A 17,302-nucleotide genomic window follows, 5' to 3' on the forward strand; every position below is an offset into this window, starting at 1 on the left:
GTTTAGGCACCCCTGGTCTAGGGCATAGACAAAAGTTTGGGTGAAGGTTTATAACCATGGTCAACTCCAGTCCACGGGGCCCACTGCTCTGTATATTTTGTATGTCTTCCTCATTTAATACACCTGATTCAGATTATTAGCTCATTAGGAGAAAGATCCATGAACTAAACTGAGTGTGTCAGATTCAGAAACATACAAAATGTGTAGAGCAGTAGGACCCGAGGACTGGAGTTGAGAACCACTGGTTTAGAATGTTGGGTGTAGGTTAGCAGATTAGGGTGCAGGTCTAGGAGCCAATAAAAGTTTGGTTGAAGGCTAACAGATGAGGGTGCAAATCTAGGGAGTTGATAAAGGTTTGGCTTTAGAATGTTGGGTGTAGGTCTAGGGTGTAGTTTAAAGTTTGGGTGAAGGTTTAGAATGTTGGTGTAGGTTAAAGGTCTAGGGTTCAGGCCTAGGGAGTTGATAAATTTAAGGTTTAGAATGTTAGATGTAGGTCTAGGGTGTAGATACAAGTTTGGGGAAGGTTTACAATGTTGGGTGTAGGTTAAGGGTCTAGGGTTCAGGCCTAGGGAGTTGATAAAAGTTTAGGTTTAGAATGTTGGATGTAGGTTAAGAGTCTACGGTTCAGGCCTAGGGAGTTGATAAAAGTTTAGGTTTAGAATGTTGGGTGTAGGTCTAGGGTGTAGATACAAGTTTGGGTGAAGGTTTAGAATGTTGGATGTAGATTAACAGTTTAGGGTTTAGGTCTAGGAAGTAGACCTAGAGTAGAGTTTTTGGTATAGAATGTTGGGTGTAGGTCTAGGGTAGGGGTGCCCAAACTCGGTCTTGAATGGCCACTCTCCTGCAGAGTTTAGTTCCAACCCCAATTAAACACACCTGAACCAGCTAATCAAGGTCTTACTAGGAATATTAGAAACTTCCTGGCAGGTGTGTTGAGGCAAATTGTAGCTAAACTCTGCAGGACACCAGCCCTCTAGGACTGAGTTTAGGCTCCCCTGGTCTAGGCTATAGACAAAAATTTGGGTAAAGGTTTAGAATGTTGGGTGTAGGTTAACAGATTAGGGTGCAGGTCTAGGGAGTTTTAAAAAGTTTAGGTTTAGAATGTTGGGTATAGGTCTAGGTGTAGATAAAAGTTTGGGTGAAGGTTTAGAATGTTGGATGTAGGTTAACAGTTTGGGGTTTAGGGCTAAGAAGTAGACCTAGAGTAGAGTTTAGGTATAGAATGTTGGGTGTAGGTCTAGGTTAGTGGTCTCAAGCTTGATTCCTGGAGGGCCACAGTTTTGCATAGTTTAGCTCCAACCAGCTCCAACTTACACCTGGTTGAAAGTTTCTAGTAATCCTTAAGTGCTTGATTAGGGTTGGAGCAAAACTGTGCAGAACTGTGGCACTCCAGGAATTGAGTTTGAGATCACTGGTCTAGGGTGTAGTTTAGTTTAGGTTTAGAATGTTGGGTGCAGGTTAATAGCTTAGGGTGCATGTCTAGGGAGTCAATTAAAGTTTAGGTTTAGAATGTTGGGTGTAGGTAAAAGTTTGGGTAAAGGTTTGGAATATTGGGTGTAGGTAAACAGATTAGGGGTGCAGGTCTTGGGAGTAGACCTAGAGTAGAGTTTGGTCTAGGAAGTCAGTTGAAGTTTAGGCTTAGAATACTGGGTGTAAGTCTAGGGAGCAGATAAAGTATGGGTGAAGGTTAACAGATTAGGGTGCAGGTCTAGGAGTTAGACCTAGAGTAGAGTTTGGTCTATGGAGTCAATTAAAGTTTAGGTTTAGAATGTTGGGTGTAGGTCTAGGGTGCAGGTCTAGGACGTAGACCTAGAGTTGAGTTTAGGTATAGAATGTTGGGTGTAGTTTAGTTTGGTTGAAGGTTTAGAATGTTGGGTGTTGGTCTAGGAAATGGGTCAAATTTAGGTTTAGAATTCTGGGTTTAGATTAAGAGTTTAGAGTTTAAGGCCAGGGGTCTCCAACCCTGCTCTTGGAGAGCCACCTTCCTGCAGTCTTCAGTTCCAACCCTGCTTCAACACTCCTGCCTGTTACTTTCACATAACCCTGAGCACCTTGATTAGCTGTTGAGTTTGAATAGGACTGGAGCTAAAGTCTGCAGGATGGTACCCCTCCAGGAGCAATATTGGCTACCCTTGTCTGTATATGGTTAAGGGTTTAAGGTGTAGGGTAAGAGGGTAAGGTATACATGTGGGTCTCTACGGAGTTCCCCAGTAAATATCATGATCAGGAAACTCCTTTGAATAGTTTTCAGAGAAATCTCTTCCAATCATGTCATCACATTTGTCTGGGTACAACAAAAACCCGCTGAAAGTGCTGCTGGCCTCAGTGCCGGTGAACATGCCATTAGTGGTGGTATCTTTCACCTGCACCCACACCCAGTCACCCTGGCTCAGACTCATCACCACCTGCTGAGAGGCGGTGTTCATGTCCACCGGTGTAGTTGTCCTCACCACAGCCTCGAAATTGTGGAAGAGTCCGACCTTTAGCATACGGGTGGACACTTGCAGATGGTAGCTAAACACGTAGGTTCCGTTAACCGGCGCAGTGTAGACGCCGTTATCAGGGTTGTAGTGCAGGTTTATGTTGTAGATGACGCGTTTGAAAGATACTGGGCGGCTCGGTGAAGGATAGGCAGTGAGTAAAGCGGCAGAGAAAGCAGATTGCACGGTGGGTGAACAAGGTCCGGGTATGCCGGTCATTCCCATGTCTCCCTGATCACCTTTATGTCCTGTGGCACCAGTCGGACCCTGCGGCCCTGTTGGACCAACGTCTCCCTTTTCACCCTTTTCTCCTGTTTGACCCTGGGCTCCTGGAGCCCCATCCTTACAATCGCACAGGCCCTGTGGACCTTGGTCACCTTTCTCCCCATGGGCACCTGGAACGCCAGGCTCTCCTGCCACACCAGGATCGCCCTTCATCCCTTTGGGACCAGGCTCTCCATTCAGCCCAGGTAACCCTCGCGCACCTGCAGGGCCGGGAAGACCCGGCTCGCCTGCCGGCCCTGGTACGGGCTCACAGGTATCCGGGCACTGACCATCTTCTCCCTTTGGACCCTGTTCTCCCATAGGACCATCCACGCCACGGTCACCCTTCTCGCCTGAGAAGCACATATACAAACATGGTCACCAAGGCCAGTGATAGGTATTGTGTGTATGCAAACTGTAATACATTAGAGAAGATTCACCAACCTTTGAATCCCCTGTCTCCCTTCGGCCCTGAAACTCCAGCAGGACCAGCGTCACCCTTATCTCCTGCGTCGCCTTTCTCACCTGTGGGTGTGTGAATTACATTACTACCACAGCTAATTCAATTGATTTAAACTAACACCAGTTTTGAAGAAAGACTAGCGGAGCATTATTTTATGATCTACTTAAGCTTTCAATGTGTTTGGGAAATGCATTCAGAAGAGTAACTTAAACAAGTAGTTTCTCAACCATATGCCAGAAGCTACAATTTTAAAAAAGCTTCTCCAACATTAACATTGAGGTAAAATGCATAGTACAAGACATGTTGTTGAGTCTTACCCTTTATCCCAGGACGTCCTGTAAATCCTGGACGGCCAGGAAGCCCAGTGAGGCCTCTTGGACCTGGACTACCAGGAACTCCTGTGAGTAGCAGATTCGGTTAGTAAAACGCTTGGCGATTTAAAAAAAAAAAAAAAACTTAAAGTATGACTGAGAAAATGCTGGAGTTTGTACCTGGCAGTCCACGGTCGCCTCTGTCTCCCTTCTGGCCTTGGTTTCCGGAACAAGCGGAACAGATGCAGAACCAGGGTACCTGGTCAGCTGTGGGTGGAACTTGAGCTTCCAGAATCATCTGACAATAGGATAAATCCGGCTCTGCGAATCCCCCCTGCGTCACGTTGTCAGTGGGCATTAACCCTGACTCTGTTGCACGGAATTCAGGAATTGAGAAACACTGGCCGAAAGACAAACAAACCAACACCCCCACGATACTCCTCACATCCTGTAAACAAAATCATAGAGTTAAATCTAATTATGAAATACCTTTAAAATATGAAAAATCAAGAATATTTTTTAATGACTACTAGAACTTTGAGTGGTTGCTAGCTGCACTGGAGCGCTTTACAAGAGAATGCTTTTTCAGACTTCCTACTTCAAAATTCCATGTTCAATCAACTGTAAATATTTGTGAAATTTAGCAATTAAAATAAATCATAATATATCAAAATGCTAAACTAAAACACTACATTTTTTAATGCTATTTAGCATTTTGTTTTTATTCTGTATGTCATTTTCATCAATTTACAGCAGTTACATAAGACGGATAGACATATTGATCACCCACCATGTTCCAGTGATGTAGCATCTCACTCTTCCTTAGTCCAAGTTAAGTGTGTGAAAAAATCTCTGATGTCCTGACGACCTACGCTTATATACCCGCACCTGCGTGAGTGTGCTTGTGTGTATTTGACCGCTGGGAGTTGGACTTTTTTTCTCTCTCTCCATTCTTTGCGACCTCATTAGGCCAGAATCATGAGTAATAATATATTAGAGAGAAAACTGGAGAAAGCTTGTGCCTTTGTGTGTGTGACACAGCAGTGTGAGAGCAGGCGCGGCTCCGTCAGGACTGTAACAGGAGAGAGTTGATGCGTCTCTGGAGATGATTTATAATACAGGGAAGCATGGGAACACGGCAGGCCTCCGACCCGATCCGGGTCAGATCTCGCACACACACAAACGCGGAGGATTCTCTTTCTGTAAGAGCCAGTCAACAGAATATGTAACGAGTAATACCTAGAATATCTTATCGCAGATCTGTGAAGAGTATCCTATAATGCAGCAGCACATTTGTTATTTTAATCTTTTATTTTGACAGCTATAGCACCACACTGAATTTACTGAAGAGTGATGGCTGTGCTATTTATTTGTTTACTTATTTTTTTACAGAAGAGACCAGTAAATAACTCTCTCATTTCTTTCTGTTATGTGCATCATGTGAATGTAAGGAAAAGTTAGTTTTTCCTAGAGCAATCTTGACTTCCATTGTAAATGCTTTAATGCATATGTGATTTAAATTTGTTTTTACTGTAGGCGACTGTATTGCTAACTTGTATGTAAACAATTCCTTTTAGACATTTATTGGCATCAATGCACTGTAAAAAGTTTTCAGCAGCAACTTAAAAACTTAAGTTTAGCAGCTGCCTTAACATTTTAAGATAAATCAACTTAAAACTACAAGTCATTTTAACTCATTACAATAAAATGAGTTAAAATTACTTGTACATTTAAGTTTATTTAAATTTTGAGTTGAAATGACTTTGTACTTTTAAGTTGATTTAACTTAAAATTTTAAGGCAGCTGCTGAAATTACGTTTTTAAGTTGAAACTGGTGAAAACTTTTTGCAGTGTGGTTCTATGAGGAACCTTGAACATCCATGGAACTCTTCAAATGCAGAAAATGTTCTTTATAGTCAAAAAAGGAGATTAGATTCTTAAAATGTTCTTTAAAATGGTTCTTTTAGGAACTGTTTACTGAAAGGTTCTTTGGGGAACCAAAACTGGTTCTTCTATGGCATCACTACAAAAACACCCTTGTCGAACCTTTATTTTTTAAGAGTGAAAGTGGAAGTAACTACATGTATGATTATTATCCAACATTATTTGTACTTAATGAAAGTAGCATTTATTGCTGTTTGCCGTTTTGTCTTTTTCTCAAACCCTTTTGAGGGTAAAATTAGTTTCTCACACTTATTTTTAGTGCTGCGACAAACCGTTAACTGAGATCCAAAAAACAAACAACCCAAAATAACCTCTGACTGATCTTTTTGACTGTGAAAATCAACTAAATAAAGAGAGTGAATTTTCTTTGGATGATTCAAAAGATGAGTCTCAATTTTGAGTAGACTTTGAGTTTTGAGTCTCTACTCTTCAAGTGTTGATTTTTGGCAAAGTGCATAGAAACTAACAGGGGTCAATGAGAGAGTCAACACAAAACTGCAACAAGCCTTTCCAACACGCATCTATGTGTTGAAATACTGCATGCACATTTATGATCCTAAATGAGAAATATCCACCAAAATTCAAGCAGGAATAAATAGTTTAAGCAGTTTTGAAATTGAGTTTGTGTCGAATTCGGCCCACTTAATGGGAGTGTTTATACTTCTTGAACTGACTTCTTGTATATCTATGCCAAAACATGTATTTATGTACATTTATTCATTCAGCAGAAGCTTTTACGGAAAGCAGCTTACAAATATAATATTTGCAGAACACAATGCTTGGTTTAAAGTATAAACTTGATCCGTAAACCAGCAGGAACAGAAGTGAAATCCAAAAAAAGAGAGATAAGTGTTTCAGTGCTTGCAAAAGAGGTGTGTCTTCAGTTGTTCCTTGAAGATGTTAGAACAATAGAAATCATTGGGAATTCCCCAATTAGTTATCTTGGGAAACATGCATACTTTGTGCCTGATCTGAATTAGATTCACTTGACTAAAATGAACTGGATAATCACATTGTTCACAGTGACAAACTTTCCAAAATTGAAAGAATTGACAGAATTGAGCTGAATAATGATACTGTTGTCTCCTGAGCTGCTTTAGAGCTGAATTGAATTTGGTTTACAATTGAATTTTCACTAGTAAATTTCACAAATAATTACAAATAAATGGTAAGTAACAATGAATTCAATTTTAAAGTCGAAAGACTCAAATGGTGCTTTCCTGTACAGCTTACTCTAGTAATTTTTACTACAAGTAGAAACTGATAATTTTGCAACATTGTTTATTACTGTGCAGCTGCATTGAAACAATCTGTATTGTTTAAAGTGCTTTATAAATAAATGTGACTCGACTGTAATTTCCTAACACTAGTGGACATAAAAAGGTGTTTATGTATCAAATATCGCGCATAACGTGTGCGTTTACGCAGGATCAATTTCCATCTCGGTTTACTTCCTCATCACATTGTAGCATGTAAAAAGAGCAAACTACTGTAAAAGGTGTTTGTTTGTGAAAGAGAATTACTGAACGTGTTACTGAAGTCGATGCTGTGTTGTTTGGAAAGAATGTGTTATTATTTGAAGGGAATGCATCCAAATGAGAGCTAGTGTGTGTATTACTGAGGAAGTATGCATTGGCAAGATGTGAAACACAGATGTGAAACTGGACACACAAACACAAACAAAGCCACGGCCGCTTCTTTACAGCACCGCCCAGCTCCTGACCCTGTTTCTACTGTCCTGCGCTTCTTTACACGGCCATACTGTGTTTATTGTCTTTATGAGGAATTCCATTATGGCTGCATGTGCTGCGTAAACCCCCAAAACCCATCAGGATCACGTCTATAGTTACACACTCGGCAATCATTGCTGTATTTATTACATTAGGGTATATGTTTACAGGAAACACACACTCTCGCTATTATATTCTCAAATGTTTCATAACCTCACGTTGTACATTTTGCTGCAGGCTGTTGTGATCGTTATTGTCCTTTTAATGTCCACAGCTTTTTGTTGAAACATCCATCAAACTCCTGAAGAAACAGCTGAAGCAGTCTCAGATGTATCTGTGCATGTGGATGATTTCAAGTAAAACTGCACATGATTTTAAAAACAATACATAGAGATATAAAAAAAGAGGAGGCATGTTTCCTTGTAAATAAACCTTTTGATTCATAGTCTGTTATTAAGTTGTTTTTAGATGTAGCGTTCAATCACCGTCTCACCAGTGGATACTGCAGTGAATGGGTGCCGTCGGAATAAGAGTCCAAACAGCTGATAAAAACATCACAAGTAATCCACACCACTCCAGTCCATCAGGTTACATCTTGAGAAGCCAAAAGCTGCATGTTTTTAACAAACAAACCCATCAAGATGTTTTTAACTTAAAATGTCCATAATACATAAAAAAAGGTTCCTACAGTGCAAAAGTCTACCCTCCATTGTTTTCTCATATCAAAATGTGACTTTTGGCTTGTAAACAGTGCTTGATCTGTGCATATTTCACTCCTGATTCAGACGTGATTACTTCTTCACAGATATGATTTGCTTCATTTTTGCTTTTAATAAATGTATGAAGTTGAACTATGTTTCAGTAATATTGTATAAACACAAAGTGTCTTTTATACTAAACACTGTATCTATTGTTTTAACATTTAAAATACAAGGTACAATTTTCTTTTCGATTAAAAGTATGCTTGTGCTATCTTTCTTTATATTAGAAATATAGCTTTTTGTAGTCTAATACAATTCCAGTTTACAAATATATGTTGTAATGTTTCCATTATTTTATGAAAATGCTATTTCTGAATGTTTTCTACACATTTAAAAATGTTTAAAGTGTTTTAAAAATGATAAATTACCAAATTTTGAAAAATTTCAAAATTTCAAAAGTTGATGTTAAAATATATTTGGAGACGACAGAAAAAAGTAAAAAGTTAAAAGCAAAAATAAATAAATATCTTTCAGCTGCTTAATAAGTACAAATGTTTTTTTCATTTATTGATTGTATTCTTTCGTATGACATGTACGAATTGATGTGCTCTTGTTTGTAAAATATGTTTTGTTCTTGTTAAAATTTAATAATGTTTTGAGGCTACTCATTTTGTACAGTATTTCAGTTACAACAACTCTGTCCAGTAGGCGGCATACGTCCTCTCGCTCTCCAGGCTGCAGTGTTCGGTCTGTCCGTGTGGCGGCGCTATGAGGCCGGTCCCGCTGGAACACGTCTGTGAGTGTGAGTCCCGGGGGCTGGAGCGCAGGATGGCGGCGGTCGGTGCTGCTGCAGCTGAGGCCGAGTCGTCGGACAGTGAGCCGGAGCAAGAGCACGGGTCCCCGCAGAAACTCATTCGGAAGGTCTCCACGTCCGGTCAGATCCGAAGCAAGGTAATATAACACGTGGGTGTGTGTTCAGTGCTGGTTTGCAAAGAGAAACGCGCTTCAGACCGAGCGGCCCGTCCGAAATCCGCGACATTTCCTGCGTGTCCAGACCCTCCGGTTCCGACCGTCACCGACGCCGGTCGCTGAGAAGAACCGCGTGTGAATATAACGGTACCGCGCGGGGCTGTGATGAGCGGACTGTGCAGCGCGCGTGTTCGGCTGGATTGCAACATTGTAACTGTTTGTTTGGAATCTGCGAGTTTGAAAATGAAACACTGTAACATTCGCAACTCAATGAAAGCGCGGCGGTTACACTGAAACAAATTCCCTTACAAAAAAATGACCATGCTTTCTGCCGCGGCACAACAGTTCCTGCAGTTATTTTACTGTAATAAAACTGGTAAAAGGATGGACATAAATAATAGAAAAAGGAGGAAAATGTATAAACGTTTTTAAAGCAGTTTTAAGTAAATTACATATTATTTGCTATAAAAAATACAGCAAAATATGCGCAAGTATATCGTAATTTTAGAGGAAAAACTGTTTACCATGGTTCATTTTGCAAGGCGGCATGTCTATCTGTCCCTCTGTCTGTCTGTCTGTCTGTCTGTCTGTCTGTCGGCCGGTTGATTTCACAAGCTCAAACCTGACAAAAAGTCCCTCTGGTAGTCATAGTTCATGTCCATACCTCAAAGTTACCATTTATTATTGTTACTGTAAAAGTGTGGTAACTTGGTATCAACATCCACTGTCACCAAAAAGTATATATGTGACCCTGGACCACAAAACCAGTCATAAGGGTCAGTTTCTTTTTTTAAAATTTTTGAATCTTGAATTGAATCTAAAGCGTTCGGGAAAAAAAAAAAAAATAATAAAATAAAATAAAAAAAAAAAAATTGAGAAAAATTGCTGTTAAAGTTGTCCAAATGAAGTTCTTAGCAAAGCATATTGCTAATCAAAAATTAAGTTGTAATATATTTATGGTAGGAAATTTACAAAATATCTTCATGGAACATGGTCTTTACTTAATATCCTAATGATTTTTGGCATTTTGACCCATGCAATGTATTTTTGGCTATTGCTGCAAATATACCCGTGCTACTTATGACTGGTTTTGTGGTCAAGGGTTACATATATGAAGCAAAATAAGGTTGGGATAATGTAAGATTTAATGCATTTTTGTGCATTTTTGTAAAAACTACTGTGGCATTTTGCAGCCTAGAGCTTTAAGATCTGAACTGCAAAAAAAAAAGGTTATATTATGAGTTAGCACTTTTCACACGTATTAAAAACCAGTACAATCAGAATCATACTAATAGTGCTGACATTTTAAGCTTGTTCCGTTACTGACAAACATCTAAACATAAGGTGAAGTGATGAAGAATAAGAGAAGTACTTCTTGCAGAATTCACTTCCTGAAAGTTTGATCTGACTGTTTTGACAGAATTCTTTGATTTAGTGCATTCTTGAAGTAAGTTGGATCTGGTTTCAATAATGCAAAACCCAATTGCCCTAAAAGACTGAAAAATAAACCATTAAAATCATGTTTTTGCTCTCTATAAATATCACATGCTTTCTCTTTTATGGTTATGGTTAGGATATAGCTTTTTTGCATTTGATGAAAAGCATTGCCTATATGAGAGATCTTGGGTAACAGAGGCTCAAAAGCCTGCGTGTATCCGGTTAGTGAGATCACACGCTAGATATGTGAGATGATGCTCTGTTGCTTAGGACGGACCGGAGATGATCTGTGTTTGCATCATTTATATGCTCTTATGGTGTCTGTGATTTATTGTTTAATATCTTTCACCTAGAAAACTAACCGGTATTGTTTGCTCATGCTGAAGGGCAATTCACAGCCAGAGTTTGTGGAAAGCGCTTACGTGCGATTAAGGCAGGACGTTACGGGGAAAAGGCATTGGTTTTTCATGTACTGGTTTAGTTTGGAGATTTCCATAACATACTATTTTCAGACTAGTGGAAAGGAAACATACAAAACACACATTTGTGACCCTGGACCACAAAACCAGTCATAAGGGTCAATTTTTTTTTAAAACTGAGACTTATACATCATCTGAAAGCTAAATAAATAAGCTTTCCTTTGATTTGTTAGGATAGGAGAATATTTGGCCGAGATACAACTATTTGAAAATCTGGAATCTGAGGGTTTTAAAAATACCAACATATTGGGAAAATGGCCTTTAAAGTTGTCCAAATGAAGTTCTTAGTAATGCATATTACTAATAAAAAATTAAGTTTTAAAATATTTACAAAATATCTTTGAGGAACATGATCTTTAATTTCGTATCCTAATGATTTTTGGCATAAAAGAAAAATCGATAATTTTGACCCGTACAGTGGATTGTTGGCTATTGTTACAAATATACCCGTGCGACTTAAGACTGGTTTTGTGCTCCAGGGTTACATTTAAGTGTATTTTGTTACATTTGCATCTGTAGTTTTCAAATGCAATACATCTCTTCAAAAGCCGTTTTGACAAAGTTTTATTCCTGTCTATATTCTGTAGGGTTTTACAGAGAGATTTGTTCATGTGTGATTCTTCCTGATTTCTATAACATTTTATTACATAACGTAAATGCATTTTTTTCTGAATGTTAACGGTATTTTCTGATTTATTAAATGATAAAAAGAGAAATCCAAAATCCCTTCTGTAAAAACATTTAACTCTAACATGTCAACAAAATTAAACAATAATTATGAACTTGGCTTTAGATTTATGTTCTGGCAATGTATTCAAATTAGTGTATATAATAACAACAAAATGCCTCAAATTGCATCTCAGAAAACTTGTAATACAAAAAAAGTCTTAATGCACTGTGATTAATCAGTTGGGGAAAGATGGTGATATATGTTAATAAAAATTTAGATTTATTCAACTGTGGAGTCTTGCCTTAAAAAAAAGTAATGGGTGATTTTTACATTACATGCGTGTTATATGCACAGCCAAAAAATATTGTGCATGTGTTTATTAAAGCATTAATACTGCAAAAATGTATACACGCTTATTATAAAATAAAAGGTGGATTTTAGCTCACTGTCCAGTTAAAGTGGATTTAAGACATCCCATTTTGGTGTTTGCGTTAAATTTAATGTGGGGCAAAAGATTCATTGAGATTAATCACGTATTTAAAAAAAAGCGTTTGTTTATGCAGTGTGTGTGTGTGTACTGTGTATATTTATTATTTATATATAAATACACACACATGCATAGATATTTTAAGAGAAATGTTATTTTTATATTTTAAATATATTTACATAAAAATTAATTATATAAATAAAAAAAATATATATGGCAGTGTATTTTCAAAATATACATTGTATTTATATATACATAATACACACATACATTATGTAAACAATTTTTATTTTGGATTTGATTAGTCGTGATTAATCTTTTGTCTGGCAATAATTAAATTTACAAAAGTGATTACATATTCATAGAAAGCATATTAAATGCAAGCAAAGTGTCTGTTTGAATGTTTCAAATAACTTTTATGAAAATAAGTCATTCAGCTTAACAGAAATATTTATATAAAAATGGTATTAAAATATATAAAAGCAAAAGTGATCTAAAATACTAAATAAGAAAAAAAAAAAGACTAAAAATTATTGTATTTTAAATTATTATTTTAAATGATTGCCGACAAATGGGTGGTTTAAAGGATAGTGGCAAATGTCGGTAAAAGTTTAAAAAAACAATTAATTAGTTTTTGGAGGCTGTGATCCTTAAGTAGATTGACATTTAAAAAAAAAAAAAAATTCCAATTAAACAACACATAAATAAAAGTTTTGGTAACACTTTTTATTACTTATCTACATTAGTTAACATGAACTAATAATGAGCAATACTTCTACAGTGTTTGTAAATCTTAGTTAATTTCAGCATTTACTAATGCATTATAAATATCACAAGTTGTTAACGTTAGTTAATGCAGTAACATGAACAAACAATGAACAACTTATTAACTAACTTCAACAAAGATTAATAAATAGGGTGTAATAAATGCATTGTTCATAGTTTTTTCATGTTCTTTAATGCATGTTAACAAATGACACCTTATCGTAAAGTGACCCGAGTGTTTAGGGACCAGACAAGGACATGAGGATAAATGATGACACAGTTTGTTATTTTTAGACGCACTATTCCTTGAAGTCTCCGGGAAGTACGCTTGTCTAGCGATGCATTAGTTAACACTAACGCGTGGGTGGCCAGAGGCTCTGCTGCAACATGCCCGGCCTGTAAACGCCACTGCGGCTCTAGGCTGAATTCTGAGAAGCGGAAGCCGCGTCTCGCCACTGTACTGTCATCACGTCTGTGCGCTATGGTGGGTGGAGAAAGGAGAAAGGTCACGGTTTAGATCGGTCACGGGCTCTTTGAGTCTGATCAGACAGAGGTGAGATGAAAGCGTTCGCTCTGACCGGCCGCTACGGTAGCCGCAGGCATCTGTCCGCTGAAAGGTCACGCTTGACCAGCGGGTGCATCGGTGATTGTGATTTCAGAGCATTTGTTTCTGGAGCTAAATCCACAATTTTCTGAAAAGCATCTTTGTGACTGTAAAAACTCTATGCAGTGGAGTTTTCACAGCTGTGATTTGAGTAACACTCAGTCCTTCATCTGACGGATCGCTGTCGCACAGCTGCACGCTGTAAATCTCAAAGCTCTTGATGAGACTGTTGGATACTTTGATTCCCAAAATAATTATCTGTGTTTACTCATCTATATATATTAGCTTACTGTTCACTCACTCTCAAGCCATCTGAGATGTAGAGTTTGTTTCTTCATCCGATTTGGAGAAACGTAGCATTGCATCACTTGCTCACCAATGGATCCTCTGCAGTGAATGGGTGCCGTCAGAATGAGAGTCCAAACAGCTGATAAAAACATCACAATAATCCACACCACTCCAGTCCATCAGTTAATGACTTGTAAGAAACAAATACATCATTAAGACATTTTTAACTTTAAATCCTTGCTTTCGGTTAAAATAGGAGGTGTCTCTTTCATCCAGTTAAAATAACTTGTTACCTGACAGGTTTTTATAAAAAGCTCAAAAGTTATCAATGCAATCAGTGCGTTTAAGTGTAAAGTGCAACTAAGCAGACAAATATTTTCTCTCTCTCTATCTCTATCTGTTATAATGCACACAATTTGTTTCTTTTTATTAAAATCAGTATTATTTTAGCATCATATACTAGTTTTTGTTAATATTTTGAATTAGATTTTAAAAGTTCTGTTTTCTTTTTAATTTAATTTTTGTGTTTTTATTTGAAAATGTATCTTGTTTTTAGTTTTAGTTCTTAGTTTTAGTTTATTTACTTTTAGTTATGTTAGTACTTCATCGTGAACTAATAAAAATGAGAAATTTTGCATTGCCACTTAAAATAAGTTCATTTTTTAAATATTTTATTTCAAGTAACGGAAATGTTTTTTGGTTTTATAGTCATAGTTTTAGTTAATGATATTAATAAATAGTTAATATTAATAATTACGTTTTATTTGTACATTTTCAGTTTTTTATTTTTAATTTCCGTTAAAGTTATTTTAGTACTTTAATATAAACTTAATGAAAATGAGAAATGTTGCTTCGGAAACTAGCTGAAAATATATTTTTTTTGTAATTTTATATTTCAGTTCATGTTTATTTCATTTCAAGTAATGAAAATGTTTTTTGGTTTTAGTTTTGGATAATGATATTAACATATTAATATTATTTTTAATAGCATTTTATTTTTATATTTTATGTTTTCATTTTAAATTTAGTTATAATTTTGGTAATTGTATTATGTTTTAGTATTTTTTTGTATAGTTTGTTTTAGATTATTTTAGTACTTGAAAATGAGAAATGTTGCATTGTCAGTTAGCTGAAAATAAGTTTACATTTTATATTTTCTTTTCTTTTTATATTTTCTTTTATTTTAAAATGTTAATTTCATATTTTTATATTTTATGTTTTCATTTAAAATTTAGTTAATTTTTGGTTATTGCATTGTGCTTTGGTATTTTTGATTTAAAATATATATGTATAGTTTTGTTTTTTTTGTTTTAGTATTTCAACATAAATTTAACAAAAATTTGAACTTTTGGAGACTAGCTGAAAATATGTTTGTTTTATTTCATTTTAGTTAATGTTGATTTAATTTAAAGTAATAGAATGTGTTTTATTTTTGTATTGTCCGTTTTCGTTTTGAATTTTATTTAAAGTTTTGTAATTTTGTTGTGTTTTTTTATTTCAAATGTAGTTACAATTTTTGTAATTTTACTGTGTTTTGGTACTTTTTGTTTTAAAATACATATGTATAGTTTTTTTTTATTTTTATTTTAGTACTTCAACATAAACTTAATGAAAATGACAAATTTTGCATTGGCAGCCAGCTGAAAATAAGTTTACATTTTATCTTATTTTATTTTATTTTAGTTAATGTTTAATTTCAAGTCAGTGTAAAAATGCATTTTATTTTTATATTTTCTGCTTTAATTTTTAATTTAAAGTTTTAGTAATATGGTTGTTTTTTGTGTTTGTTTTAAAATTTCTGTTTAGTTTGTTTTATGTTTTATTGTAGTACTTCAACATAAATGTAACAAAACTACGAAAACTAGCTGAAAATAAGTTTGTATTTTATTTTATTATATTTTATTTCATTTTAGTTCATGTTTATTTAATTTCAAGTAATGTAAATGCTTTTTATTTTTATATTTTTTGTTTTCATTTTGAATTTAAAGTTTTAGTAATTTTGTAGTTTTTTGTTTTTGTTGTAAAATTTGTAAAATCTGTGTAGGTTTTTTTTGTTTGTTATAAGTTTTTATTTTAGTACTTCAACATAAACATAACAGCTACGAAAACTAGCTGAAAATAAGTTTGCATTTTTTAAAGATTTAGTTGTGATATTTTACTTCAGTTGATGTCTGTTTTATTCCAAGTTATTAAAATGTTTTGGTTTTTAGTTGTAGCTAAAATCCCTGATTAAATAATGTCTTTAGAGTTCATTAAACACTACGTCTGTCGCTCATGTCATTCATGCTGCAGCGCTCGCGGATGTAAAGATGTATAGTTAGCGTGCGGTTAGGAAATGGCTCTATTATCTGCATCAAGGCTTGGAGTGAGCTATTTTGGTAGCTCTTCTCAAAGCTCGAGCGCTGCGCAAGCGGGTCAAGCTTCCTGTGGGTTGATCGGTGTTGTGTGTTTCAGACTTAATCGCGTGTGTGTGAACTGAAATGACAGGTGCCTTCAGTGACAGAGAAAAGGGCATTTACTGTCAGCGGAAACCAGCATGTGTGAGTGTGTGTGTATGTGTGTGTATATGTGTGTGTGGCATAAAACCCTCACATCAGTCAGTCGCTTCTCGCTCTGACCTGTGTCTCATGGATTGCACTAGGGGCCAGGTTAGTCTGTTACACTCTCCCAACATTTGTGTTTGTGCTGCTTTATCTTACTAAATCATTTCTAGTTCATACATACAGTGCTTATTTTGTAAGATGGACCTAGAAAAACCTTTACTGCAAGTGCATTTAAAGAATCTTTTATGGAGTTGCGTATGCAAAATGGTTTAATCTTTTTTTCTAAGTGCTAAGTTTGTTAATGCTGAATTTTTAATAGCTTGTGATACTGATATTGCAATGCATTTAAATAAAACAAACCATACTGAGCATCTGTGCTCTGAATCCAGCATGCAACTTAACGCTCAGTGTGTTTCATTGATTTGTAAAGCGCTCAGATGGAGTTGCATTTGTGCATTTTTATGCATTTTTGCTGCAAATGCTTTTTTTCGCACTGTAGCAGCAAAACAACCTTGAGTTTGAAAGATTTTGATGCATATGCAAGATACGTTTCTCCGCTAAATTCTGCTTTTTAAAAGTCTGAATTTTGCAGCATCCCACATTGATGTATGTAAGTGTGTGTTTGCTGTTGTACAGTATGTTTCAGATTGTGTAATGCATGATGAGACTGAACAAAAACTGCATTTTTATGGTCTGTAGACCCTCTTGCGATATATGCATCTGTGGGATTTTTTTCACTTTGCTTGTCTGGCGGGTGAAAACGGTGCGTCTGATTGCTTAGTAAAGTAACACAACGCACATAGTTTGAGAAATCATTTATGCCAAGAGCAGAAACACTGCAGGAATCAATCTTAAATGTAAACGAAATGAACAGTTATGCTTGCAAATTAGAAATCAGATGTCAGAGTGAAATGTGTTGAGCTCTGCTGCTCCCTTTAGGTCTCTAATGAAACTGCAGGGTGTGTGTGAGTGTGTGTGTGAGAGTGTGTGCGTTTCTGAGGTCGGAGTAAAGTTGTGTGGTTTCTCGGTGTAAAAATATCATTCCATTAAAGGTTTGTGGGAGATGTAATGATGTGTAAAGAGCTGCTCGAGGAGGATGATGATGCCATTTATTACGTAAATGAACGAGGGTGACTGCAGCGAAAGGAATTTTCACGTATTTCTCTC

General features: G+C 36.2%; 2 protein-coding genes across 2 annotated transcripts in view; one reads left to right on the forward strand and one right to left on the reverse strand.

Annotated features, from left to right (window-relative positions):
* Positions 1-613: 613 nt before the first annotated feature.
* On the reverse strand, positions 614-4,379 carry LOC127176900 (complement C1q and tumor necrosis factor-related protein 9). Its single transcript, XM_051128746.1, has 5 exons — positions 4,309-4,379; positions 3,699-3,966; positions 3,525-3,605; positions 3,189-3,269; positions 614-3,097 (listed from the first exon to the last, which is right to left on the reverse strand). The coding sequence occupies exons 1-5, from the start codon at positions 4,327-4,329 to the stop codon at positions 2,196-2,198; spliced, it is 1,353 nt and encodes a 450-aa protein (XP_050984703.1). The 5' UTR covers positions 4,330-4,379; the 3' UTR covers positions 614-2,195.
* Positions 4,380-8,682: 4,303 nt separating this feature from the next.
* The window catches only part of LOC127177137 (diacylglycerol kinase delta), a 46,290-nt gene continuing 37,670 nt past the window's right edge, over positions 8,683-17,302 (forward strand). The window contains exon 1 of the mRNA XM_051129205.1: positions 8,683-8,844. Coding sequence (XP_050985162.1) covers positions 8,722-8,844 — 123 coding nt within the window. The 5' untranslated portion in view covers positions 8,683-8,721. The remainder of the gene's footprint in view (positions 8,845-17,302) is intronic.

The sequence above is a fragment of the Labeo rohita genome, chromosome 15, assembly GCF_022985175.1.
Source record: "Labeo rohita strain BAU-BD-2019 chromosome 15, IGBB_LRoh.1.0, whole genome shotgun sequence".
In the NCBI taxonomy this organism is placed as follows: domain Eukaryota; kingdom Metazoa; phylum Chordata; class Actinopteri; order Cypriniformes; family Cyprinidae; genus Labeo; species Labeo rohita.